Raw genomic sequence first — 24,939 nt, 5'->3', positions numbered from 1 at the left:
GCAAGAGCGGACAGAGACAAGGAAGCGACAACCCAGCGAACGAAGCGAGTGGATGATGGAGTGAAGTTTTGGTGGAAGATGATGGGGTTGGCGGGCGGGTGGAAGGAAACAGCGACAATTCTCACAGGCTATGGTAGTAGTGGCAGGGAGGCTCAGCTTGCTCGGCTCGAACCACACTAGCACACCTATCAATTGGAACGGTCTGAAAGGTCTGAAGGGGGGGTCAACCACCAGACTCGGCGATCCAGTGTGGAAATGCATGGAATGAATGGATTTCCATTTGCTACCTGTTGCTGCTGGGGCTGCTCGTAGGTGACCCCATTACCCACTGGAGAAGCCTGGAAAAAAATCACCACATTCGCAGGGGATCGCGAAGAGAGCAACAACAGAACTCCGTGGGGGGGTGGAGAATTGTGTCCGTACGGCGGTTCACAACACTTGCTGTAAAAATACACCAGTCCCAATTCACTCACAAGTGGAGGCAGGATGCCCATGATGTACGGAGCGCCCGCGACAATCACCCCGGCCCGGTTTGGGTACGTCGATCTGGAACGCAATTACCAGCGAGATTGTCCCCTGTCCGCCAAGAGGGAAGGGGGCTTACTGATGAAAAATGCAATTATGCGATCTTTGATTGTTAAACTTCAGTTGTCCCTATTTCCGCTTTTGCCGACCGCCTTCCTGCGGTGCCACAATGAGCTTCTCGTTCTTGGTGTCATCAGTCCATGTGTGCATTTCAAAACATCCTGCTACGTTTCCAGAGCCTTGCTCCTTTGTGAGGCGCTGTTGCACTGCTTCAGTTTGGTTGTATCGGGTGTATCAGGCCTGTTTATGGAACTCCGTCGTTCCCTTTTCCAGTGATTTTCATGCCAGGATCCGCGACCATTTTTCGCCTCAATGATTGGATCCCCCCCCGTTGAGCCTTGAGGCCCTGTACCGCATCCACCTGATTTTTTACTTTGTGCTGAAGAAGGGAATGCTGGTCGAGTGTGAGATGGCCAGACTCGATCGACCCCAAAGCCTGCTTGGAAAGACGATGGTCAAATGAGATTCTCGCCTTTGGATTCTCGTTCGCTTACAGCGGCGCACTGCGTTGGTACGGGTCTCCCGTTCGGCGGAGTGCCGGACGGCCACGGGATGCTGGATGACAATCGGATACGAGCCCTCACAACACCAACTACGTGCATAACTGCAAGACTTGGGCCCCACCGTCTGCGGTCATTGCGTGTGGATAGATGATGGTGCACATCCTCAAGCAAAGGCCGAGCTGAGAACCTCGCATTGGGAATGGCATTATTCGCTGCAAATTGACGTCTAAAAGTAGGGTCCACGCCCATGACTGGCTAGAGAATTCAAGAAAAGCTTATTCACAGCCGCCCTACCACGAGCACGAGCACGAGCCCGCCCGGGCGTTATACACTAATTGTTGCATGTTACATAAACTAGACTACATAGGCACTGGACGTACGGATACATAGTTCCATTGGGTCTCGAGAGTCTGAACACGAAAAAGGGCTGGAGGGGTATCTCGTGTCTTGTCCGAACATCAGCGACATTTTACAAACATTCCCGTCCCGTGCGTTCGACTTTGTTCAACCACCTCAGCGCCCGACGCAGCGGTCCGCGAATGTGTGCAACAAAACCCTCCCGCCTCGCAACCTCTAGGAAGTGGACAGCCATCAAGAACTATCGACAATTAAATTGACGACAAGCACAATAAAATACACGTCAAAGGTGACGATGGGACACTTGCACATTCTTGGAATCCAGTCGGCAATTAACCCAAAAACCGGGCATGATAATGAGACATGTTCCGCTGCCTTGGTACGTGGTGTATATAATTGCGTGCCGTCTCGCTCTTATGACTGGCATCGAGCAGACGGGAGGCCTCGATACAGTGAATTGTCTCAGTAGTGACCTAATGATGGAAAGATATCGTCCTTGGCAGCCAAGGCAGATGCGGCGAAAAAAAGAGACGCTCAAAGGGGGCTGCTCCACACTCCATGTGCCACCTCCAACCGGGTAGTTTTCTTTTTTTAGTTGTCTGTTGTCCTCCTTTTGCCGACCCCTTTTTGCCTGCGCCGCGTTGCATTGTCAAGCTCTAGTATTGGGGAAGAAACATGGGCAAAAACGTTGTTGGACGGCCGGCATCAAACGGCCCTTCGTGTTGACGTTGCCTTTGGTCTTTTTGGAAAGTGGAAACACGAAGCCATCACCAAGGGTTTAGATGTTTTACATATACTAGTACAAATCGAATATACGGCCCTGGTCATTTGGTGGTTAGGTTGATGGGGATTCCATATATGCAATCCTGATGGGCTGTAGAGGTAATGTACATCGAATGCGCCCCACGAAAATATCGGAACCGACATCAGGTCATGTGCATCAACGCCGATTTAAACGTGCCTAGAGCGGGAATGTATTCAGGGGCATGATCAAAGGAAAGCGGATGAACTCGTCTTACCGCTGCACACTAGGGCAAACTAAACTCAACCTATATTTTGGCAGATTTTGGTGGAGGTCTGCGGAGGCGCGATGAACAACCGCGCTCCTTCCTGTTCCTAAAATGGCGGACATCCTCCTGGCAAAGCGCCCGAACGCTCCTGCAGTAATGGCGGGGTCTTTGGCGGGGATCCAGGCACCTCACCTGGAGCTGCCAGCATTGACGGGAAACTCCAAGTGGAAATTCTTCGCGCTTCTGTTCTGGGCTCTTCTTCTTCAAGCAAACGGATCCCATGCTCATACCTTGAGGTTGTACACAGTTTTCATCAGTTCTTCGCAGAGATGTCGAGCCAACGAAACCAATTTCATTCCGTCTTCACCTCTCGCGTTGGAAGCTGAAAATTGGTCACCGCATCGTCCACCCAATTTCCGAGGCTCGACACTAACAAAAAAGCGAGACTCCAAAAGGCGTCATACTTACCGACTACGCCGGACTACGGCACACCGGCAGACGGTGCACCGCACAAACCCTACGAGGTGGTACCGCCAGCACGTGTTGTACGCGACTATTTCCAATTCATACGAGGAGACTTGCAGCGCAAAGCCAGCACCAGGCCGGGGCCACCAAATCCACCCCATTGTTCCCCAACTCTCGTATTCCCAAGGGCACGCCACCCCACAGATCTTGCCGGGACACCTCACAAGACAAGCAATATTCATCCGCGACACCTTCAGGTACAATGGCTCTAGTCAGTGAACCATTTGGCAACGAACCTGGAGAAGAAAAGAAGACGTGAAAAATATTCCAAGGGGCCTGGTCCGGCGGTCCCTGACAGTCTGACACCGACCACGTTCGTCAAGGTAGCGTAGAATGGGGCTTGCAGAAACCAACGAACCAACAGAATAATGTCCTTGGCATCAACAGTGGAGAATAGCCAGTGGGAGTGAGACAATGCACAATGCAGGTAAATGCGATATTAGCATAGCAGCCGAATAACAGCATATGTAGGCGGCTGAAAGGACAAAGCATGTCAATCAATTTTTAGTGTTTCTATCCCCCAGCCAGGCGCACACACTATCGTATGCTTATTACCGCGGGCATGGGCCCTCGACTTCCGAAATCCAATCGAGCAATGCGGTCATAGGGCGTCCATCCGCTCCGGGGGGGCTCCTGGTTGCTGACCGCAATGGGCGAAGAACGGGCAAAAGAGAATCAAGCCGGGTCAAAGTGCCCCTGAAGAAGAGAAAATCCAGCTGTGGTACGTACCTATATACACCGGCGTGATTCTGGAACCGTTCGACAGGGCTCCCAAAGAGGATCACCAGTTCGTCCCAAGAGTCAGGACAACACAGACCGGCCTGACCCAAAATCTGGAGGTGTATCCGATCGAAAAGATGTGCTCCCGCATCAAAAGGGCAGGCAGCCCATGGAGGCTGAAGTGGAACAAGTTGAAGCCTTTGCATTTCTTCGCCTTGTTCCCTTGTTCAGAATTTTGAAGATGGATGGATGGATAGGCATCTTGAATCACGCACTGGCTTCAGTTCTGGGCGTGGAGAAGCCCGTACCTTGTGCTGACCAATCACATGCTGGACGGGCGCAGGCACTTCGTATGGATCCGAATTGCAGCTCTGGCCCTTGCAGACCGCCGTAGCGCCGGCCTGAGAGAAAACATTGGAATCCCCTTTCCCCAGTCAACCAGCTCCATACCTAGCCTCCATCAGACAGCAGGCGACGCTGCCGGTGTGAACCTACTACCTGCCTACCCACCGTTTTGTTCCTAGCCACGGCATCCATCGCTGTACACTACACACTTCCCTCTTTTGCTGGGGATCACAGGAAGGTTCGGAACAGGCCTCGAGCGTTTCCAAGGAACGCCTGCTTAGTAGCCTTGTTGTTCTATCTTTTCTCTCCTCTCTAACGCTCGTTTACCATTGTCGCATCTGGTCTCTCGTTTTGCCTCACTGTCGTCACTGTTTCGTCCTGTATACACACCTAGCCCGTCGCCTATTTCGCTGAGGCAGGTTGTTCATCTGATTGGCATCGGACGACAGCTTCCCAATCACACCATTGTCAACCTTCCCTCGACGACTTGACAGCAAACTTCAACACTTCCCAGACGCCGACGACTTGGACGCTGTACACCTCTCACCAAACGACCTAGAGGTCCTATAGACATATCGAGTATTATACATACTACTAGTCCCCCAGCAGCGCGTTCATCATGGCGCTCAACCTTCCTCCCGTAGGGGGGACGGGTGGAGGGGCCCATACCCAACCTTCGTTACCTTCGCTGCCAACCCATCTTCAGTCGGATACACACTTGACGGCTCACCTGGCCAGTCGATTCCACGTCTCGCTACCGATTTCCCGACTTTCATCCCACGCACTCGTTTCCATCAACACATACACTAGCTCCACGAAAGGAGATGGCACGCGAGAGTCTTCCGCCATGGGCGGTGCCGAGGACATGGCCGAGAGGGCCTACATCCGTCTCGGTCATCGGTCAGAGAACCAGGCCGTGCTCTTCTTGTATGTTGTGTTGTCTTTTTGCTTTTGTCATACCTTGCGGCGTGACCTCGTTACTAACGGCTGAGACAATAGGGGTGAATCGGGCTCGGGAAAGACGACCATTCGTGCGCATGTCCTGACCGCACTCCTCAACAAGTCTTCAACTCCCCTTTCCAACAAGGTGTCCCTGGCCGCATATGTCTTTGACACGCTCACTACCACCAAGACAGCCACAACGCCGACGGCCTCCAAGGCCGGTCTCTTTTTCGAGTTGCAATATGACACAGCATCCACCACCAGCCCACAGCTCATCGGTGCCAAGTTGTTGGATCATCGTCTGGAAAGGAGTAGGATAGCGGCTGTGCCAACGGGAGAACGCAACTTCCACGTGCTGTACTACCTCCTGGCTGGTACAAGTCCCGCGGAAAAGGCCCATTTGGGATTTGAGGAAGGTACCACAGGGGGTAAGCGGTGGAAGTATCTGGGTCACCCCACGCAGCTCAAGGTTGGCATCAACGACGCCGAGGGATTTCAGCTTTTCAAGACGGCCTTGAGGAAGCTCGAGTTTCCCAGGACCGAGATTGCCGAGATCTGCCAGATTTTGGCCGCCATCCTCCATATTGGCCAGCTCGAATTCGAGACAACATCGAGCACTTCCGCTACTGGCGATGACAGTGGTGGCTTCTCCCATGAGGGTGGCCAGATGGTTACTGCCGTCAAGAACAAGGATGTTTTGGCCATTGTCGCTGCTTTCCTCGGTGTTGGCGTCCAGGACCTCCAGACAACGTTGGGTTACAAGACCAAGATGATCCACAAGGAAAGGGTCACGGTCATGTTGGATCCTGCGGGTGCTCGTGAGAACGCCGATGAGTTGGCGCGGACCTTGTACTCGCTACTCGTCGCTTACATTATCGAGAACATCAACCAGAAGCTGTGCGCCGCTGAGGATGCCATCTCCAACACTGTTTCCATTATCGATTTCCCCGGCTTCCAGCAGCAGTCTTCTACAGGCTCGACCCTTGATCAGCTGCTCAACAATGCTGCTGCCGAGTCCATGTACAACTTGACTCTGCAGACCTTCTTCGACCGCAAGGCCGAGCTGCTCGAGCTGGAGGAGGTTACTGTCCCCGCGACGAGCTACTTTGATAATTCGGATGCCGTGAAGGGATTGCTGAAGCCTGGGAATGGTCTCCTTAGCATCTTGGATGACCAAACGCGCCGTCATCGCACTGATATGCAACTTCTCGAGAGTCTGCGCAAGCGCTTTGAGGGCAAGAACCCCGCTATCGAGGTGGGCTCGGCGACTGCAAAGTTGCCTGGCAGCAACTTCTTTACCGAAAACACCGCCGCGACATTCACGGTCAAGCACTTCGCTGGTGAGGTCGACTACCCTATCAAGGGCTTGGTGGAGGAGAATGGTGAGGTTATTTCTGGTGACCTCATGAACCTCATCAACTCCAGCAAGAGCAACTTTGTCATCCGCCTCTTCGGCCAAGAGGCTCTTCATACGGTTGTCCACCCGCAAGAGAAGACCACGGTGATGCAAGCCTCAGTCAGCTCTAAGCCGATGCGCACACCCAGTGTTCTATCGAAGCGAGGACGCCCCGCTCCAGGTCGTCGCCTACGGGGAGAGAAGGCAGACCCGGATATCGCGATCGACGAGGTCAGCGAGTCGGGAGAGCCCAGCAGGAAGTCGAGCAAGGGATCGGAACAAGGCGCCGCGGCTCAGTTCCTCTCCGCGCTAGAAAACGTCAAGACAGCCTTGACTGCGCAAGGGACAAATTGCTATTTCGTCTTCTGTCTCAAGCCCAACGACCGGCGTATTGCGAACCAGTTTGATAGCAAGTGCGTCAGGGCGCAGGTCCAGACGTTCGGGATTGCCGAGATCAGCCAGCGCCTGCGCGCCGCTGATTTCAGTTTGTTCCTGCCGTTTGGTGAGTTCCTGGGCTTGGCAGATGCCGACACCATTTTGGTTGGAACTGAACGCGAAAAGGTCGAGATGGTTGTCGAGGACAAGAGATGGCCAAGCAACGAGGTCGCCATCGGCGCTACTGGTGTCTTCTTGAGCGAGCGATGCTGGATGGAACTGGCACAGCTTGGAGAGAACACTTCGACCTCGGGCCGTTACGGGGGGTTGCCATCAGATAATGGTTCTACACCAGATCCGTTCAGCGATCCAAAGGAGCGCCTGATGCCCTCGACGAGCTCTACACCGCAGATGTACAACGACAAGAAGGCCGGCTACTTTGGAAGCAACGATGTGGATGCACGATCAGAGGCCGGCACTGCTATCGGCGCGGGCGACATGTTCAAGACATTTGAGACCCGTGAGCAGATGGCGGAAAAGGCCAATGAAAAGGATATGGCCGAGGTTGAGGTGTACAAGGACAAGCCTAGCCGTAAGCGCTGGGTCTTCTTGACCTATTGTTTGACTTGGTTCATTCCCGATTTCGCCATTCGCATCCTCGGCAAGATGCCGCGCAAGGACGTCCGCATGGCTTGGAGAGAAAAAGTGGCCATCAACTTCATCATCTGGTTCTTCTGCTTGCTTGCCGCTTTCTTCATTGTTGTTTTTCCCATGTTGATCTGCCCCAAGCAGCACGTTTACAGTCCCGCGGAGCTGTCCAGCTACGACGGCAAGGGCAAGAACCCTGCCTATGCGGCTATTCGCGGTCAGGTTTTCGACATTGGTGACTTCGCGCCACGCCACTATCCTCGCCTGGATTCAAAGTCCTTCACACAGTACGCTGGTCTTGACATTTCGGGCCTCTTCCCCGTCCAGGTTTCGGCTTTGTGCCGCGGTGTGAAAGGCACGATTGCGGACACGGTCACTCTCGACTACAAGTCAGACAACATCACCAACGCGGCCGCTGTTATCAGCAGCCAGGACAAGAACGCGCATTTCCATGATTTCCGTGCCTTTACCAATGACAGTCGTCCTGACTGGTTTGCGGAGCAGATGATCTTCCTCAAGGGCAATGGCTACAAGGTTGGCAACGTTGGTTACTCGCCGCCCTACGTCAAGAAGCTCGCTGGCAAGTCACAATCGATTGCTATCCTCGAAGGCCGTGTTTATGACATGAGTCAGTACATCAAGGGCGGACGTCACCAACGCGCTGCTCCTGGGAAACCCGAACCCACGGATCCCAATGCCGTCAACTTCATGGACCCACTTGTCGTTGATCTTTTCACCCAAAGGGCCGGCGAGGATGTCAGTAAGCTCTGGGAGGCTTTGAATCTCGACGCGAACATGAAGGCAGATATGAAGCTCTGTCTGGATAACCTCTTTTATGTTGGCGACGTCGATACTCGTAACTCGACCCGCTGTCAGTTCTCCACGTATCTCGTCTTGGCCATCTCGATTCTTTTGGCAACTGTCATCATCTTCAAGTTCTTCGCTGCCCTGCAATTCGGCCAGAAGAATATGCCAGAGAACCTCGATAAGTTCATCATGTGCATGGTTCCGGCTTATACTGAGGACGAAGACTCACTGCGCCGTGCCATCGATTCCGCCGCCCGCATGCAGTACGATGATAAGCGCAAGCTTCTTATTATTGTCTGTGACGGTATGATCATTGGTCAGGGTAACGATAGGCCTACTCCTCGCATTGTACTTGATATTCTGGGCGTCGCGGAGACGGTTGATCCTGAGCCTCTCAGCTTCGAGTCGCTCGGTGAAGGCCAGAAGCAGCACAACATGGGCAAGGTCTACTCGGGTCTTTACGAGGTGCAGGGTCACATCGTTCCCTTCATGGTTATCGTCAAGGTTGGCAAGCCTTCTGAGGTCTCTCGTCCCGGTAACCGTGGCAAGCGTGACTCTCAGATGGTCATGATGCGCTTCCTGAACCGCGTCCACTACAACCTCCCGATGAGCCCGCTCGAGTTGGAAATGTACCATCAGATCCGCAACATCATTGGCGTGAATCCGACCTTCTACGAGTACATGCTGCAAATCGATGCCGACACCGTGGTGGCGCCCGACTCGGCGACGCGCTTCGTTGCTGCCTTCCTGGAGGATACCCGTCTTATCGCTGTCTGCGGCGAGACTGCTCTGACCAACGCCAAGGCCTCCTTCGTTACCATGATCCAAGTTTACGAGTACTACATCTCGCACAATTTGTCCAAGGCCTTCGAGTCGCTCTTCGGTTCCGTCACCTGTCTTCCCGGCTGTTTCTCCATGTACCGCATTCGCGCTGCCGACTCTGGCAAGCCACTGTTCGTCAGTCGCGAGGTCGTTGAGGCTTATTCCACCATTCGTGTCGACACTCTGCACATGAAGAACCTTCTTCACCTTGGTGAGGATCGTTACCTGACAACACTGCTTCTTAAGTTCCACTCGTCCTATAAGACCAAGTACATCTTCGCCGCCCACGCCTGGACTATTGCTCCTGACACGTGGGAAGTTTTCCTGTCCCAACGCCGTCGTTGGATCAACTCTACTGTGCACAACTTGATCGAACTCATCCCGTTGAACCAGCTTTGCGGTTTCTGCTGCTTCAGCATGAGATTCATCGTGTTTGTCGACTTGCTGTCTACGGTTGTTCAGCCCGTCACCATTGCCTACATTGTCTACTTGATCGTCTTGGTGGCGCGTAATGCGACTGTCGTGCCCATGACAGCCTTCCTTCTCCTTGGTGCGATTTACGGTTTGCAAGCTATCATCTTCACTCTGCGTCGCAAGTGGGAAATGATTGGTTGGATGGTTCTCTACGTTATCGCCGTTCCCGTCTTCAGTTTCGCCCTTCCTCTCTACTCCTTCTGGCACATGGACGACTTCAACTGGGGTAACACTCGTGTCGTTGCTGGCGAAGCGGGTCAGAAGATTGTCATCTCGGACGAGGGCAAGTTCGACCCCGCCAGCATCCCCAAGAAGAAGTGGGAGGAGTACCAAGCTGAGCTCTGGGAAGCTCAGACCTCTCACGGTGGCAACAACGACGATATCCGCTCCGAAATCTCGGGCTTCTCATACGCCACCAAGAACCCCTACAACGTTGCCATGTCCGAGTATGGCGGCGGGTACAACTACGCTAGCCGCCCTGGTTCGACCACCGGCTTCCCTCTCGGAGGTTACAGCGATAAGACACATCTGCCCGTTAACAACGGTAGTCGTATGTCTTTCGCCAACTCCGACATGTTAATGGCCGGTAATCGCCACTCCCAGTTCAGCGGGTCTCAGTTTATGGGCCGTACTCCCTCTCAGCAGGAGCTGGAGATGACCAACATGGCGGGTATGCCGAGCGATGACGCGCTGTTGGCGGAGATTCGCGAGATCTTGAGGACGGCGGACTTGATGACGGTTACCAAGAAGGGAATCAAGCAGGAACTTGAGAGGAGGTTTGGCGTCCCACTGGACTTGAAGAGGGCTTACATTAACAGTGGTATGTATTTTTGTCTTGCCCCCATTGATCAACTTTTGTGAGGAATGATGTCTAACTCGATGGTGAAAACAGCTACCGAAGCCCTCTTGTCAGGCCAGCTGTAGTTGCTGTTTGCCGTTGCTGTGATGCGTTGATGTCGTTCATACGTATGAACTACGAACTACGAACTCGACACTTACGGGGGAAATGGGTTATTGAAGGAACTTGAACAAGACTTTTTGGAAAGCATCTCACGCTCGCACCCTTGCTTTTTTTTTTTGGCATATCAGTTTTCTCTCACTTTTCTTCTAACATACTTATGGGAACATCATCAATTTTGGTCTAGAATAATCTAATATGCATAGTATTTAGCTGTCGAGGGGGGTTTGGAAAATCAAAAGACTTTGCGTCTATTTGTTGGTGTGTTTGTTGATTTGGTGGTTCGTGGTCCAGCGTTGCTTTTGTTATTGTTGTTGTTGCTTTATTGTGCATGTTTGTTGTGCCGCTGTAAAGAAGCGAAGAGGTACATAGCTCGTGTGTTTACTGAATGGATATCGAATAGTATTTTGGAAGCCTTTGTGTTTGTTTGCTCTACTTTGCCTTTCAGACACGAGCTGTTGCGGTAGGTACGAAAACGATACTTGACTAGGCCCATTGCCTCCTCGTAAGTATATATGCATCGCCGACTGAGACCTTGCCCAGGTCGCTTCCATTGTGGACAATGAGCCCACTTACAGGGGAAGGCAGAACCATGTTGTTGTGGCTTGTGAGTCACTCGGCCTGACTGACAGCCGTGACCAGGGATATATTCTCCATCCAACATGGGTTGTGTTTCGCAAATTTGCAAACTTTTTCCAAATTCGATGAATGCCGAAAGAGTCAATCATTGTGAATCAGAAACGGCAACGGCGTGGATCAAGCCATCAAGTGGGTGTTGAGTAGTGATTATACAGTTCAACCGAGGCAAATTGTGTGATGTTCACGGAGAGGTTGGGCAGTAAGTAAGCATTGCGGGGCTTCAGCATTGATGTCAGCGGGAAATCATGGGGATTGGTTTGACATAAGCCCAACGACGATATGAAACGGCCAGTGTGGCTGAGAGCGGGATACGAGTACAGTAAATGGTGCTTGTTTATTTTTGTTGTTGATATAAACAGCATTTCCCTCGCTTAGTTGGTCGGTCAATCAATCAGTCAGTCAGTCAGTCAGCATTCTTGCGGGATAAGTAAAAAGATCCATTCGCAGCTAAATACTTTCCTGTTTGTCTACCCTGTTGTGTTTTCCTTGCAGCAAGCCAACAACAATCAGCAAAACCACCCAGACTGAACCAAAGCAAACCAAACCATCAAAGCATCAATCAACAATCATCTCACCTACGACAACTTGGAAAGAGAAAAGGAAAACCATGGCGTCCACGGTTCCCTCCCCAGAACCCGCTTCTCCTCCTCCTCCTGCTGCTGCTGCTGCTGCTGCTGCTGCTGCTCCAAAACCATCCTCATTAAAATCACCCTGGACACCACCCCCCCTCTCATCCCACAACACAGCCCTCGCCATAATTCCCCCTCCCCATCTCTGGGCCCCGATCAATGCCCTTCGCTCCCTCTACGACAAAGCATACACTAAATGGCCACCTCACATCAACCTCGTCTACCCCTTTGTCGAGCCAGAAGATCTGCAAGATACAATGGAGTTGGCTCCGAGGGGGGTTCTTGAGGGGAGGAGGAAAAGAAATGAGGCAAGGGGTATAAAGCTGGATGAGGGGGCGCAGGCATGGACGGTGGGGGGGCCTGATGGGAAGCAGCAGCAGTTCGGACGATGCCACCCAGGAGGAGGAGGAGGAGGAGGTGGGGGGCCGGTTGTGTTTGAGGAGGAGGATAAAGTGAGGGTGAGGTTGGATGGGGTGGGGGTTTTTGAGCACAGGAAGAAGCATAATACGATATATCGGTGTGACGAAACTAACCTCACAAGCACGTCGTCGTCGTTGTCAAGACTGAGAGCGGAAATACTTGGGGAATTGGGATACCACCAGCAGGTTGAAGGCGAATACAAACCGCACATGACAATTGCCCAGTCTGAAGACAGCCGATCCTCAGCACACAAGTTCCTGGTGGAAAAAGTGGGATTGCTGCCGACGGTGGAGTGGGAGGTTGAGCAGGTTTGGGTGTTGGTTAGGGATCAGAGCGATGGTCCTAGTAAGGGGAAGATGAAGGTTTGGGGCACGATAAACTTGGGGGAGGAGGTGGGATGTTCGATACATGAGAATCCGGTTGATTGGGAGGAGGCTTTGAAAATGGATGCGGGGTGGGAGGGGGAGGAGAGGGATGTGGAGGAGATGCAGAGGAATTGGAGGTTTGATGAGGAGAGGGGGGTTTGGGTGAGGGATGATGCTGGGAAGGGAGAGGAAGAGACAAAGACGCCAGAATTGCTAAGCATAGCATCCTGGAACGTCCTTGCTGATTTCGAGCACTCCTCTTCTTCATCCAACGATCAAGAAGCTCGATACCGCCTCATCCTCCGCAACCTCCTATCTCCTAGCGCCAAAGCAGATATTCTTCTCCTTCAAGAAGTCACAGACTCTTTCCTTTGTTTCATTCTCTCCCCCTCCAACACATCTCCCGAATCCCAGGCCTTACGACACCTCTACCCTTACGTCTCCCACCCCCCTCCCTCTCAACCCGATGCATCTCCCCTCCCCAACTTTCTCAACCAAGTTATCTTGTCCAAACACCCCTTCTCCTGGTCTTGGCTCCCTTTTGCTAGGAAGCACAAAGGCTCTGTCATTGCCCGGTTTCCTACCATCCACGGAAGCAATCCTGGTCAGCCCCTCGTGCTGGCAGCGGTTCATTTGAGTCATGGACTGACGGACATGACTGTAGCTGCCAAGAAGGGAGAGATGCAGCGGGTAATTGGGCATCTGAAGGAGAAATTTCCGGAGAATCCGTGGGTGGTTGCCGGGGACTTCAATCTGACATCTTCAAGCTGGACTGTTGAGCAAGCTGTGAAAGCTGGGAAGATTTCCCGGGAAACCATGGCGACACTGAATAGTGTCGAAAGGATGTGGAAGGAGGAAGAGGGCCTAGGGGTGGAAGACGCTTGGGTGGTAGGTCGTGCTGCTTTGGGAGAGGGATGGACTCAAGAAGAGGAGGACATCATGGACGACAGGGACGAGGAAGGAGAGGATAATATGTTGTTTTCCGGCGAGCAAGGAGCTACCTACGATCCGACCAGGAATGATGTCGCAGCCAAGGTGGTGGGTAGTGGAGGGAATATGCGGCCGCAGAGGTATGATCGGATTTTGGTCAGGGGTCAACAGGTGTTGAGGATCGGGAGGTTCAATCGGTTTGGATTCCTCAAGAGTGATCAGGAGAAAGGACAGGGTCATGAGATGGGGCAGTATGGGAGTGATCATTGGGGGGTGAGGTGTCTTTTAAAGATTGTTCAGCAGGATACCACTGAGCAGACTGAGAAGGCGGCTGAGGAAAAGAGCGGTGCCACTACGTTAGAAACGTCTATCAAGCTGGTTACACCACTCGACGGCCCTCTCTCCGAGCCAGGATCGCTGAAAGAGGCCATGGCTGAGCTCAACATCCTTCCTTCCCAGGAAGAGACAGACAAGCGCAAAGCAGCTTTCCAAGCCCTCAAGGCCATCCTCCTTGACACACCTCCCCCGAGTCAGTCTCCCCAGCCACCAACCACCGATCTTACTACCACCTCCGAGACCCAACCCCGATCCAACCAGCCGCCCTTGATCATAACCCCTGTCGGTTCCTTCGCTCTCGGAGTTCACACCTCCTCCTCTGACATCGACGTCCTAGCCATCGGTCCCTTCTCCACCACCACCTTCTTCTCCCTCGCCATCCAACGTCTCCGGCGCGCCTCCTCTTCCCCGCTCTACTCTCAGGAACACCAACCCAAAATCCTCCGCCGCATCTCTTCCTCAACCGGCACCATGCTCGAACTCTCCCTCTGCCAAATCAAATTCGACCTGCAATACTGTCCCGCGGCACACATTGCCTCGCACTGGCCTCGCATCTTATCAACAGCCCCGCCTGGAAACGCCGTCTGGTCTTTGCCAGCGCTGACGCTGACGAAACTGAAAGCGGCCAGGGATCTGGATTATTTGCGGCGGACGGTGCCTGACTTGGCAGTGTTTAGGCAAGCCCATAGAGCTGTGAGGAGCTGGGCGAAAGGTAGGGGGGTGTATGCCCAGCGGTTTGGGTATTTGGGAGGGATACAGATCTCGGTCATGTTGGCAAGGGTATATAAAGCTCTTGCGCTTGGGGCTGGGGGAGTTAGTGGTGTTGGGGTGGAGGAGTTGGTGGCGAGTTTCTTTGAAGAGTATGCTCAGTTTGATTGGGAGAAGGATATGGTGTATGATGAGGTTTGTCCTTGGTTGAGGCTGAAGCGGGAAAAAGGAGGGGAGAAGGAGGTGTATAGACGAACGGGGAGGGAGGCGATGGTTGTGCTTGGGTGGTTTGGACCGGGACTGAACACTAGCGGGCAGGCGAGTGTTTGGAGTGTTAGGACGCTGAAGGACGAGTTTAAGCGGGCGAGGGACTTGTTGGTGAAGGGAGAAGTGAAGAGCTGGAAGGAGTTTTTAAAGGGAAGTGGTGCAGAGGAGTTCTTGACGGGGTACAAGAGCTATGTCAAGGTTGATGTGCAGTATTGGGGATTGTCGTCGTCGAAGGGTGCGCAGTTTGTGGGCTGGTTGGAGAGTCGGTGCGTGATGCTCCTTGTTGATCTTCATAGGAGGGCACCCGGGGTGTATGTCAGGATGTGGCCTGGACGCTTTGTCGAGGCCGACACTGCCTCTCAACAAGCCGAAAATGATGAGCAGACGGCCACCGAAGGAACCGGACCCCGCGACTACCAAGCCTCCTACCTCCTGGGCCTCGACGCCGATACCACTACCAGCAAAGAAGACCTCAAACTCGCGCTTGGCGCCATCCAAACCGCGCTTCAACGCTTTGAGGAAGCCATCCGGTCAGACGAGAAGTATTTTGATGCCTCGAGCAGCTGGATGAGCGCCAGCATAGTGAAACGCTCCGAACTGCGCAACCTCCAACTCGACACTCGCAACGACTGGGTAGGCGAGTACACTCCTGGCGAAGACGAGTCAGACTCTGACCCTGAGGATGACGACGAGGAAGACGCTTCATTGCTTGAGGACCTCGACGACACCGCTCCGAAGAAGAAAAAGGGCAAAAACAAGAAACCGATAGAGGAGACGCAGCAACCAAGACTGGAACCAGGCCCGAAGCTTCGCTCGGCAGGGGACGTGATGAACAGACTACGCTGGGACTCGGCCATCGACAGTTCTGACTACGTGGTTGGTTACGAGGATCGGTTCCTAGGAGTGAAGGAGAGAGCACTGGATATGTGGAAGACGGAGCAGACGGATGAGGAATTCATCCCGCAGCATCGCATTGTGTATTTCAAGAGGAGGAGTGATGGACAGGTGGTGTGGGATCGGAAGACGAAGAAGGATGAGGTTTTTGGGAGTGGGTTGTAGATGGATGTATTCGAAGATGTAGTGTTGTAGATTTCCAACCTGCAGTATCATTTGTGTTTCAAGAGGAGTCCGGTGAACATACATGACATGCTAGCCAACCCGGATTCTGAGTGGCCATCTTGGGACTATCTTCCTTCCTCTGCCCCCAGTCTTCCCCAAAGTTACCAAACTCCACGTACCGCATAAGTGACACTTCACTGGTTGTCACCTCCCACGCTCCTTGGGATCTTCTAAATGCGTTTGCCATTCAACCTCCCACTCAGCACCTCTAAATCCCTCCTCAACCTTTTCCCTCCAAGCGCCCACTTCCACCCCCCTCGTCCCTAACAGCTCATCAACCCCCGTATGCCTCCCCGTAGCCACCGGCTCCTGCGGTATTTCCCCTTTAACCAGGACCAAGTCCTCTGGTGGCTCTCGTCCCAACAGCTGCCACATCCTCTTCTCTTCCTTGTAACTAGCCCGCATGTCCAGCGCGTCAGCGTACGCCTCCTGAGCGCGCTGTGTGCGGATACGAGCGTAGAGGATTTGTCTAGCACGAGAAGTGATGGCCATGGGAAGAGCCGAGTAGCGGAGTAGTTCTTTGGCTTCGGATTTGATGGCTTCGTCTTCGACAGGGTCCAGTTGATGATGTTCGGATGGGGCAGGGCTTGATGGAGCAATTGGATGTGGTTCAGTCTGGGTGGGCTCCTCGATATTCTGTTCGAGATTGTCGAGCTCGTCGAGGGAAGGCGTGGAAGAAAGGGAGGCTAGAGACTCGACGTCGCTTCGTTCATCCTCGTCAAATTCGTCCGCGTCGTCGGATTCTGGGCGGTTGGTATCAGGTTCGAGGCCTAGGGCTTCTTCTACTTCGGGGTAGGACATTGGCTCTGGTTCGTCTCGTATCATGTCAACGTCCACATCTATCCCTTCTTCCTCTTTTCGCGCCAGTTCCTCCTTGTAGTCATGGTCTTCGTCCCCGTAGACATCCAGTCTTAACCGTCTTGCTGCTTTAGCCCAGAATTGATGGCTATCCTTCTTTAACCCTAGGGAAAGGACTGCCGCTTCGACGTCCTGTACCCAGACATGGTTTCGTGTTGATGGGTGAACGGCCCGTTTGGCTTTGATGCGTGATTCGCTGATGTAAATGACTGCCGCAACGAGCCTTCGCGTTAGCGAGACTACCAGCGAATGTAAATCCTCGAGGGCCGTGGCTCGAATGGCAGGAGGTTCGTCGGACATGCTGCTCCAGTTGTAGTCGTCGACGGTAGAATTCATGAAGACGTTCTCGGAAAGGTCGAGCATTTTTCGAACTCGGAACAGGTCAAGAGCGGGCAATTTCCTTCGGCCAAATTCATCGACGTCCTCCTCGGTTTTTACTAACGCCTCATAATCACCATCTTGATTCGCATCTTTGCCTTTTCCCTTTTCTTCTCTCTGCTTCCTTTCCGTCTTTTTCTCCGTCTCCTCTCTTGCCTCCATCTCCAACCCCTTTACGTTATCCTTCCTGATCAACCACCTGTTCTCCCCCCACTTCCGCATCTCTTCCACCTCCTCCCACGACTCTTGCCTGCTAGCGACCGCATCTGCCGCCTCCTCGAGGGCATTACAGCACTGCTGACTTAGTTCCACAGCCGCCGGAACCTCGGCTGGCGTCAGGGGCTGCAGCAACTGCGCCAGGGTTGCGAGTTTGGGGTCCTGCCTAGTCTTGATGGTCTGCCGAAAGACTTCCAGGTACTCGGCAACTTCGAGCTCGCTTTTGGTGCGGATTCGTAAAGCGATGGCGGAAGCGGAGTCTGGGCCGAGACGGGAGACTGCGGAAAAGAAGAGCTCTTTTTCAGCGGGGGTCCAGACGGTGAGACCGATCTGGGAAGAAGCTAGTTGCTGGGTGGTTTCGTCGCCGGAGGGAACGAAGCGCGAGGCGGCATCGGTAATGTCGGCGTTCAGGAGGGCGAGGTAGGAGTGGTTGAAGGGGGTTTTGTGCCGTTTTGGGGGCCGTTCTGCATGGAGAGCTAGGCCGTCTGATGAACGTTTTGGAGGGCGCGGGGTGAGGACGGATTTCGATCGCGAGCGCGACCTTCCCCTCTTTGTCTTTTCTAGGTCGACGTCTTCATCGGAAGGTGGTTCATATTCGCTGCCTGCCGATTCTACCTGGTGTCGGCGGCGAGGGATGCCGTCTAGCTGGGCGTAGTCGAATTCAGCATCGTCGATGGCGCTTCCGTAATGCGACTCGGCGTCATTTCTGTCGTTATCGTGGTCGCTTTGAGGTTCGGTTTTTACACAGTGATGATCTGCGTCAGACTCTGGCTGTAGACTTCGACTTTGGCTTCGGACTGAGCGTCGTGGTCGTTGATGGTGGGGAGAGCCATTGCCGGCGGCATGGTGGTCACTGAGTCCAGGGTCTGAATCCATCTGACTGCTTTTTTCTTTGCCTCGATTGGATGAGAACAACGGAGAAAGGGCAGATGTATCAAGGACAAGATAATATCATGAAATCATGGACAAGGTTGCGACTTCTCAAGCTGGCTTGTCATTGTGTGTAAGATAGACGTTGCGACGGAGTTGAAGGAGACGAAGATGTGAAGTGAGGAAATCCATGCACTTGAATGTGGGGAACGAACAGATACCTAGAATACGTAGAAGTTGGACTCGTACCAAAAAGTCAACGTGATAGACAGGAACGACCTTTGTCTCATCAGATTTGGTTGATAGCTCAAGTAAGTATTACACTAAAGTCTCTGATGTATCTAGGTAGACAACCAGCTATGATGATTCATTGATGATCCTGTGAAAGTGGTTTTTCGACGTTGCGAATATTCTGTAGACCAGTGACTGCAGATCAGGTACCTTTTCGGATCCCCACTTTAACCGCAGCACCTACAACCAATCACATCGACCAAGGTACGTCTTGATCGTTTTGACAGGCACAGTCTTTCTAACAGCATGACCCACCTGGTTGATGAAAGTTCAAGTCAGCAATGGACGACGATGCTAACAACACCATTTGAGTTGGACAAGATAATGGATCTGAAATAAGATGGAGGAAGGAGGACTGGTTGAGGGCATATCCAGGGTCAGCAATAGGTCACCAACAGTATTGTTCGGTATATAGAGAATACAAAGTCCTTGGGACATGCGCAGCAGCGAAACAATGGCTAGAGGTATGATTGGTGAACAGTGATCTCGGCAGAGGTTGCTTGCTAAACGCACAGCTTTCGACGACCATCACATGCGCCTGCCTTGGACAACAACATCTCACTGAAACATCAACCATCCGGAGTCCGGCGAACATTGTAGAATCTTCATATTTTCAATTGCCCTTTTTCGCTCAGTCGCTCCTTATCATATGACATTACTATAAACCTCCCTCAACCGTCACTTCGAGTCGAGTGTCATGGGCTTTGTCTGTTGGTGAGCGAACAAAGAGGACGGACGAGTGGCAGTCAAAGAGAGACATCATCACTGCGAGTAAACAAAGTAAATTCGGAGGAATGAGTGTCTCTATGAGAAGGCTCATAACAGCCACAAGGACATTGAGCCTTACGACACCACGTAGCTCAATATGGAGAGGAACGTTGGGCAGCCCATCATCATCACGATCAAATTGCCACTCACGATCATTCACAGGCTCAGTCCGTCTGGCAAACGCCCTGTCACAACAAATCCAACTTCGTGATTATCAAGAAGAATGCATCCAGTCCGTCCTGGCAGCGATCAACCAGGGTCACAAACGGCTGGGAGTCTCATTAGCTACCGGTGCTGGTAAAACCGTGGGCCACCCCCTTCTCACAACTATCACGAATAACCACTTACTAAACTCTTATCAAGGTCATTTTCACCCACCTCATTGACCGCATCGAGCCTCGTTCTGACAATGCCACCCAAACCCTCATCATCGCCCACCGCCGGGAACTAGTCGAGCAAGCCGCCCGTCACTGCGCCAACACCTACCCGCACAAGACGGTCGAAGTCGAGATGGGCAACGTCAAAGCCTCCGGCATCGCCGACATTACTGTCGCTAGTCTGCAGTCCATCATCTCCGGTGATCGTCTGCTCAAGTTCGACCCATCGCGCTTCAAGCTCGTCCTCGTTGACGAAGCCCACCACATTGTCGCCCCCGGCTACCTGCGCACCCTCGAGCACTTTGGTCTCCGACAAAAGCAGATCGACTCGCCCCATCTGGTCGGCGTCTCGGCCACTTTCTCGAGAGCAGACGGTCTCCGGTTGGGAGCAGCTATCGATGAAATTGTCTACCACAAGGACTACGTTGACATGATTGGCGACAAATGGTTGTCCGACGTCATTTTCACCACCGTCGACTCATCGGTAGACCTGAGCAATGTCAAGAAGGGTGCGGGAGGAGACTTTGACATAGCACAGCTTTCTAGCGTCGTCAATTCCGAGGCAACCAACGACATCGCTGTGCGTACTTGGTACGCCAAAGCAGGTAACCGCAAGTCCACACTGGTGTTTTGCGTCGACCTCGCCCACGTAGCGGACATGACGGCCACATTCAGGCGATACGGCTACGACGCGCGGTTTGTGACGAGTGACACGCCCGCCAAGGAGCGGGCCGACATTTTGGACGCGTTTAAAAGGTTCGAATTCCCTGTGCTGGTGAACTGCGGGGTGTTCACGGAGGGGACGGATATCCCAAATATCGACTGTATCTTAATGGCGAGGCCGACAAAGTCAAGGAACCTGCTGATTCAGATGATTGGACGCGGCATGAGGTTGTACCCCGGCAAGGAGAATTGTCATATTATCGATATGGTATCAAGCTTGGCGACGGGAATCGTCACGACACCAACGCTGTTTGGGCTCGATCCGGATCTGTTGGTGGAGGAAGCGTCGGTGGAGGATATGAAGGAACAAGGAGAGCGAAGGGCAGAGGAGGAGGCAAGGAAGGAGACTGTCTATTACTCGACTGAGCGCACAAATCCGGCGCCGCAGGGTGAATGGGCTGTTACCTTCACCGAGTACGAGTCGGTCTTTGACTTGATTGCCGACTCGTCGGGCGAGAGACACATCCGCTCGATCAGCCAGTACTCCTGGGTGATGATCGGGCAGGACAAGTATGTTATCAGTGGCCCTGACGGCTCCTACGTCAAGCTGGAGAAGGTTGCGCCCGAGGAAGAAGAGCAAGGGGCACCACCATGGGTTGCCTACGAAGTGCGCACGCTGCCTGTGTCCACGCCATCCAAATCTCCCTATGCGTCACCACGCGAGATCCTAAAGGCCGAAACATTTGCCGACGCCGTTCACGGTGCCGACAGCTTTCTTGCCTCATCAGCTGGACAAGGAAAGTACCCTCGCAACTTTATCCACAGAGGTATGAAGTGGCGCGATGATCCCGCAACCGACGGCCAGATTAAGTTTATCAACCGGACGATTCGTCGCGGGCAGGAGCCGGTCGAGCCCACGGATGTCACGAGAGGTGCGGCGTCGGATATGATCACCAAGTTTAAGCATGGGGCGCGTGGCAGGTTTGCGGACTTGTCGGCGGTCAAGAAGCGGAAGAAGAAGCAGATCTTGTTGCTTGAGAAGGACAAACGACTACGCGAGACGGTGTCAGTTGGGTCTGTTGCGGCTATGGCACTCTAGGAATTCTCTTGATCTTGTTCTATCAAAGCATGCCTCTATCAATCATGTCGAGTTCTTTTCATCTGGCGCTTTGCTCTCGGTCTTTGCTGTCGTCATTGTAACCGTTGCCAATACTATCGTCGTCGATAGACCAAATTTACGATTCCCCAGCCTCGAATCAGGTGCGGTGTGCGTGTGCCCTGTTGTGTTTTGCCTCACTAAGGTTCAAAGTCGAAGGGTCGTCAAGGCTGGGTAGCCACGGTTGTAAGCGTCCAGCCTCGAGGACGAGGCTCGCGTACCTTCACCTGCTCGTTGAATATCGGACGACCTGAATCCGTTACGTCACCCCTTTTGTTGAGACCGTCCACTGTCGCTGCCGCCGACCACCCCTAAGCCTTGCTGAGGACGGCGAGGGCACCGAAACGAGTACGTACTGAACAACAGACGGCACTAGTTGGACTGTGCTCTCTGTTCTTGCATCCACCGCACTTGATCTGGCAACAGCATCACTGTTCTTGGCTGTTCGTGGGGCTGTTCATGGAACATCACCAGTTTTCCAAACCTGCTCCTCTGTTTGACCGTTACAGCGCAAGTGTTTACTGTCTATCTGCCTTAAACCACACTTCCCTCGTCGGCGACAACAAACCTGGAGTGCGACAGTGGAGGGTGACCGTCGACGGTAGGAGGGTATAAGATCTTTTTTTCAACCTCTCTTTAGTCAGAACTCACCCTTCCCACTACCAACCAACAGCGCAATCCGCAACTCCTACTGTTGCCGCTCCGCACAGCATTCCACTTTGCAAGAACAGCACCTCTTCAACTCAGACAATACCCCTCCATCTACGAACATCTCCGCCATTGTGCATCAACTATTCCACTCGAACTGCGTGCTTCAGTCGATAGAATACTACCAACTGTCGTTGGCTTCTGACCTAACGATTTTCACAAGGTAAGCTGCTCAACTATCTACTACTCCTCATCCGCTGGTACGCTCGTCGACTGACACTAATTCATCGATCATCAGTTTACGGTCATATCGGTTCACCTTCATCTCTTGACGATCGTAACACACGTCGACACTTACTCTTCAGCTATCAACCCTTGACGACCATCATCGCGTCGACTATCACTTCATCTTCACCAGAGGTAAGCATCAACAAAAGGCCACTCCACTATATCACTGGTCTAACTCTGTCTACAGTTGATGAACACGACGCTTACCCACTATTCGATTATCTTGATCTTCACTGTCAGACCTCATCAACTGTTACGTCCTTCTTCATCAGAAAAGGTACGCGTCAACAACGAAGCCGCATCATTTTCTTCAGTAGTCGAACGCAACGACAATATGGTTATTCCAAGAAGACCCCGCCCTACGCGGGATACCATTTCACTCCCCAACCCCGTGGTGGGCCGACTCATGACGGTCCCAAGACCTACCCTAGCTACAAGTATAGCCACTGCTTATAGCCTCAAGAACATGTCCCGCTCTCCTCGCCCTTCTTGCCCGGGTCAGCAAACCCCAGGCTTGCTCACGGCCAGTAGCCGTCCCTCGGGTGCTCACAATATCCCCCTTCCGTCGTCCAGACCCCAAGATATCCCCCTTCCAGCGTCATCTTCAACCTTGGCTAGTACCAGCTATGCCACGAGTTATGCCGGCACCGACTCTTTCATGTCAGGGGCGACCATTTTGGCACAAGCGGCCATTCTACCTGGTAACAACACGACGGAGGAAGAGGGCGAGTCCTCCACCGCGGTAGTTGATCGCAAGAATGACCCCAGATTCCGATCGCCCGAGGCCTACCTTGGTCTCCCCGTCGGCGAGATAGTTGAAGGACCGGAATACTTCTTGCACCCCTGGCACAGAGTCATGAAGGAATCGACTGACTTTCCGTTCTTTATGTTCAACGCCATCAGATACCCAGCAAAGTCTCTAAACCAAGCGGCAGCAGAAGCCTTCCCCTGGGAGCACGTCGAGACGATCAGGGATCCTTGGGTCAACGACGGCAAGCTTATGCGATACGACGACTTTGTCGGCCATTGTGTTGAACAGCCTTGTGACGACGTCTCCAAACTCGACAAAGGCAAGCTTTTCGGCTTCACCCACGAGCTCGACGGTTGGCTCGACTTTCTGCACGAGGACACTACGCATTACGTCAAGTCCATCAAGGACATCCAGGCTCAGGTGGATGCTCTTCAAGCAAGGGTCAAAGAGATTCACTTGGCGAATGGTAAAATCTACGAGGAACTCTCGAGCCTTAGACACAAGCTCAAGCGCGTACGCGGCCTCAACGTCCTAGTCGGCACCCAGAGATTCCTCGCTCAGGCTCGCGAGAATGAACTCAAAATGCAACAGGAGGAGAACAACAACAAGTGCCAAGAGCTACTGTTCGAGATCGCGAAGCAGTTTCACGAGTACGAACTAATCGTCGGTAAGGCCCTCTATCTGGACAGCATCCACGTCTCGGATCTCCATCGCGCCGACGCCAAGCGCCAAGCCGACGACAAGGCAAACCAAGAAGAGCAGAGGCGCCTCATGAGTTTTATCAAACTTCAGAGCCAGAAGTACGTGGAGGAAGAGGCCAAGCGCCAACACAAGCAAGCCAAAGCCCGCGCCACCAGTGCCAAGAAAGACAAAGCCAAGGGAAAAGGCAAAGGCAGAGCAACCGCCGCCGCCGACTTTGACCGCGAGGACGACGACAACAACAACAACAACGAAGATGACACCCTCCTCGCGGATCTCGAACTCACCGAACCGCAAACCCTCTTCGCCGCCGGCCAGATGCTCGACCCCATGTGCGCCGCCCCTCACGACAACTCCCGGAAGGTCCCCGCGTGGTTCCCAATCTTCGACGCCCAACAAATCGTCCCGCTCCGTTCCTCCAAGCCGCACGACAGATTCTACGAGTTGATGGTCAAGTTTGCTGAGCTCCACCAAAAGGCCAAGGAGGAGAAGAAGAAGGAGGAGGAGGAGGGAGCTCCTACCAAGAAGAAGCCGCTCTCCAATATCGTCGACGAGTTTCATGACCCGCATCCCGAGTGGCCTACCTCGTGGAAGCGCGAGCATGGCGGGTGGTGGCTTTGCGATACCTCGGCAAAGGCCACGGCTCCCGAGAAGGCTTGTAAGCTCTGTCCAGCCGCCAGGCGCCAGGCGATTAGAGAGGAGAGGGAGAACATGGCCCGGGGTATTTACCCCGAGGATGATGAAGATGAGGAGGGTAATGTCAGGACTGCCAAGGAGCAGTATGATGAGATCAAGGAGGCGATGGACCTGGCGATGGCGCAGGCCCAGGTGAAGGAGGTGGAGTGGTTGAGGGGGGAGGTTAGGAGCCTGGATGAGGAGGCGAAGAGGGTTAGGAAGTGGAAGGAGATGAGCTTTGAGGAGAAGAGGAAGCTTGGATTCCATTAGGGGGTTTGGGTTGGCTTGGGATGGGACATTTGCATCAGCATCGGCGCATCGGCACCCGGCATGATACCCAGGAAATTCATTATGCATTCATGGATGACTTTCGGACAGGACATTAGGGATTGAGTTTTCATAAAAAAAGACCTCTTGCCAC

General features: G+C 53.2%; 6 protein-coding genes across 6 annotated transcripts; 5 read left to right on the top strand and 1 right to left on the bottom strand.

The window, feature by feature from the left end:
- Window positions 1-495: 495 nt before the first annotated feature.
- Window positions 496-2,565, top strand: NCU04351 (hypothetical protein; the record flags this gene model as incomplete). Its single annotated transcript, XM_951239.1, has 5 exons — window positions 496-536; window positions 974-1,096; window positions 1,456-1,576; window positions 1,666-1,824; window positions 2,509-2,565. 5 exons carry the CDS (start codon window positions 496-498, stop codon window positions 2,563-2,565), a joined length of 501 nt encoding a protein of 166 aa, XP_956332.1.
- Window positions 2,566-4,130: 1,565 nt separating this feature from the next.
- chs-5 (chitin synthase-5) lies at window positions 4,131-10,908 on the top strand. Its single transcript, XM_951240.3, has 3 exons — window positions 4,131-4,972; window positions 5,045-10,329; window positions 10,402-10,908. The coding sequence occupies exons 1-3, from the start codon at window positions 4,665-4,667 to the stop codon at window positions 10,431-10,433; spliced, it is 5,625 nt and encodes a 1,874-aa protein (XP_956333.2). The 5' UTR covers window positions 4,131-4,664; the 3' UTR covers window positions 10,434-10,908.
- Window positions 10,909-11,169: 261 nt separating this feature from the next.
- NCU11050 (DUF455 domain-containing protein) lies at window positions 11,170-15,915 on the top strand. Its single transcript, XM_001728493.2, has one exon. It carries the CDS (start codon window positions 11,714-11,716, stop codon window positions 15,818-15,820), a length of 4,107 nt encoding a protein of 1,368 aa, XP_001728545.1. The 5' UTR covers window positions 11,170-11,713; the 3' UTR covers window positions 15,821-15,915.
- On the bottom strand, window positions 15,779-18,177 carry NCU04353 (hypothetical protein; the record flags this gene model as incomplete). Its single annotated transcript, XM_950732.3, has 2 exons — window positions 15,779-18,038; window positions 18,077-18,177. 2 exons carry the CDS (start codon window positions 18,175-18,177, stop codon window positions 16,025-16,027), a joined length of 2,115 nt encoding a protein of 704 aa, XP_955825.2. The 3' UTR covers window positions 15,779-16,024.
- An 861-nt stretch (window positions 18,178-19,038) lies between these two features.
- On the top strand, window positions 19,039-21,555 carry NCU04354 (DEAD box family helicase). The gene is made up of 2 exons (XM_950733.3): window positions 19,039-19,566; window positions 19,625-21,555. The coding sequence occupies exons 1-2, from the start codon at window positions 19,288-19,290 to the stop codon at window positions 21,398-21,400; spliced, it is 2,055 nt and encodes a 684-aa protein (XP_955826.3). The 5' UTR covers window positions 19,039-19,287; the 3' UTR covers window positions 21,401-21,555.
- Window positions 21,556-21,916: 361 nt separating this feature from the next.
- Window positions 21,917-24,788, top strand: NCU16820 (hypothetical protein; the record flags this gene model as incomplete). The annotated part of the gene is made up of 3 exons (XM_011396105.1): window positions 21,917-22,058; window positions 22,404-22,525; window positions 22,581-24,788. The coding sequence occupies 3 exons, from the start codon at window positions 21,917-21,919 to the stop codon at window positions 24,786-24,788; spliced, it is 2,472 nt and encodes an 823-aa protein (XP_011394407.1).
- Window positions 24,789-24,939: the final 151 nt, after the last annotated feature.

The sequence above is a fragment of the Neurospora crassa genome, linkage group IV (genome assembly GCF_000182925.2).
Source record: "Neurospora crassa OR74A linkage group IV, whole genome shotgun sequence".
In the NCBI taxonomy this organism is placed as follows: Eukaryota; Fungi; Ascomycota; class Sordariomycetes; order Sordariales; family Sordariaceae; genus Neurospora; species Neurospora crassa.
The sequence above is the reverse complement of the archived record's forward strand: the minus strand, read 5'-3'. Positions and strand labels throughout refer to the sequence as shown.

Coding starts and splice junctions, on each gene's coding strand:
- NCU04354 (XM_950733.3), top strand. CDS start 19,288: ATGAGTGTCTCTATGAGAAGGCTCATAACAGCCACAAGGACATTGAGC. Junction 19,567..19,624: donor CTACCGGTGCTGGTAAAACC/GTGGGCCACCCC, acceptor ACTCTTATCAAG/GTCATTTTCACCCACCTCAT.
- NCU11050 (XM_001728493.2), top strand. CDS start 11,714: ATGGCGTCCACGGTTCCCTCCCCAGAACCCGCTTCTCCTCCTCCTCCT.
- chs-5 (XM_951240.3), top strand. CDS start 4,665: ATGGCGCTCAACCTTCCTCCCGTAGGGGGGACGGGTGGAGGGGCCCAT. Junction 4,973..5,044: donor AACCAGGCCGTGCTCTTCTT/GTATGTTGTGTT, acceptor CTGAGACAATAG/GGGTGAATCGGGCTCGGGAA. Junction 10,330..10,401: donor GAGGGCTTACATTAACAGTG/GTATGTATTTTT, acceptor TGGTGAAAACAG/CTACCGAAGCCCTCTTGTCA.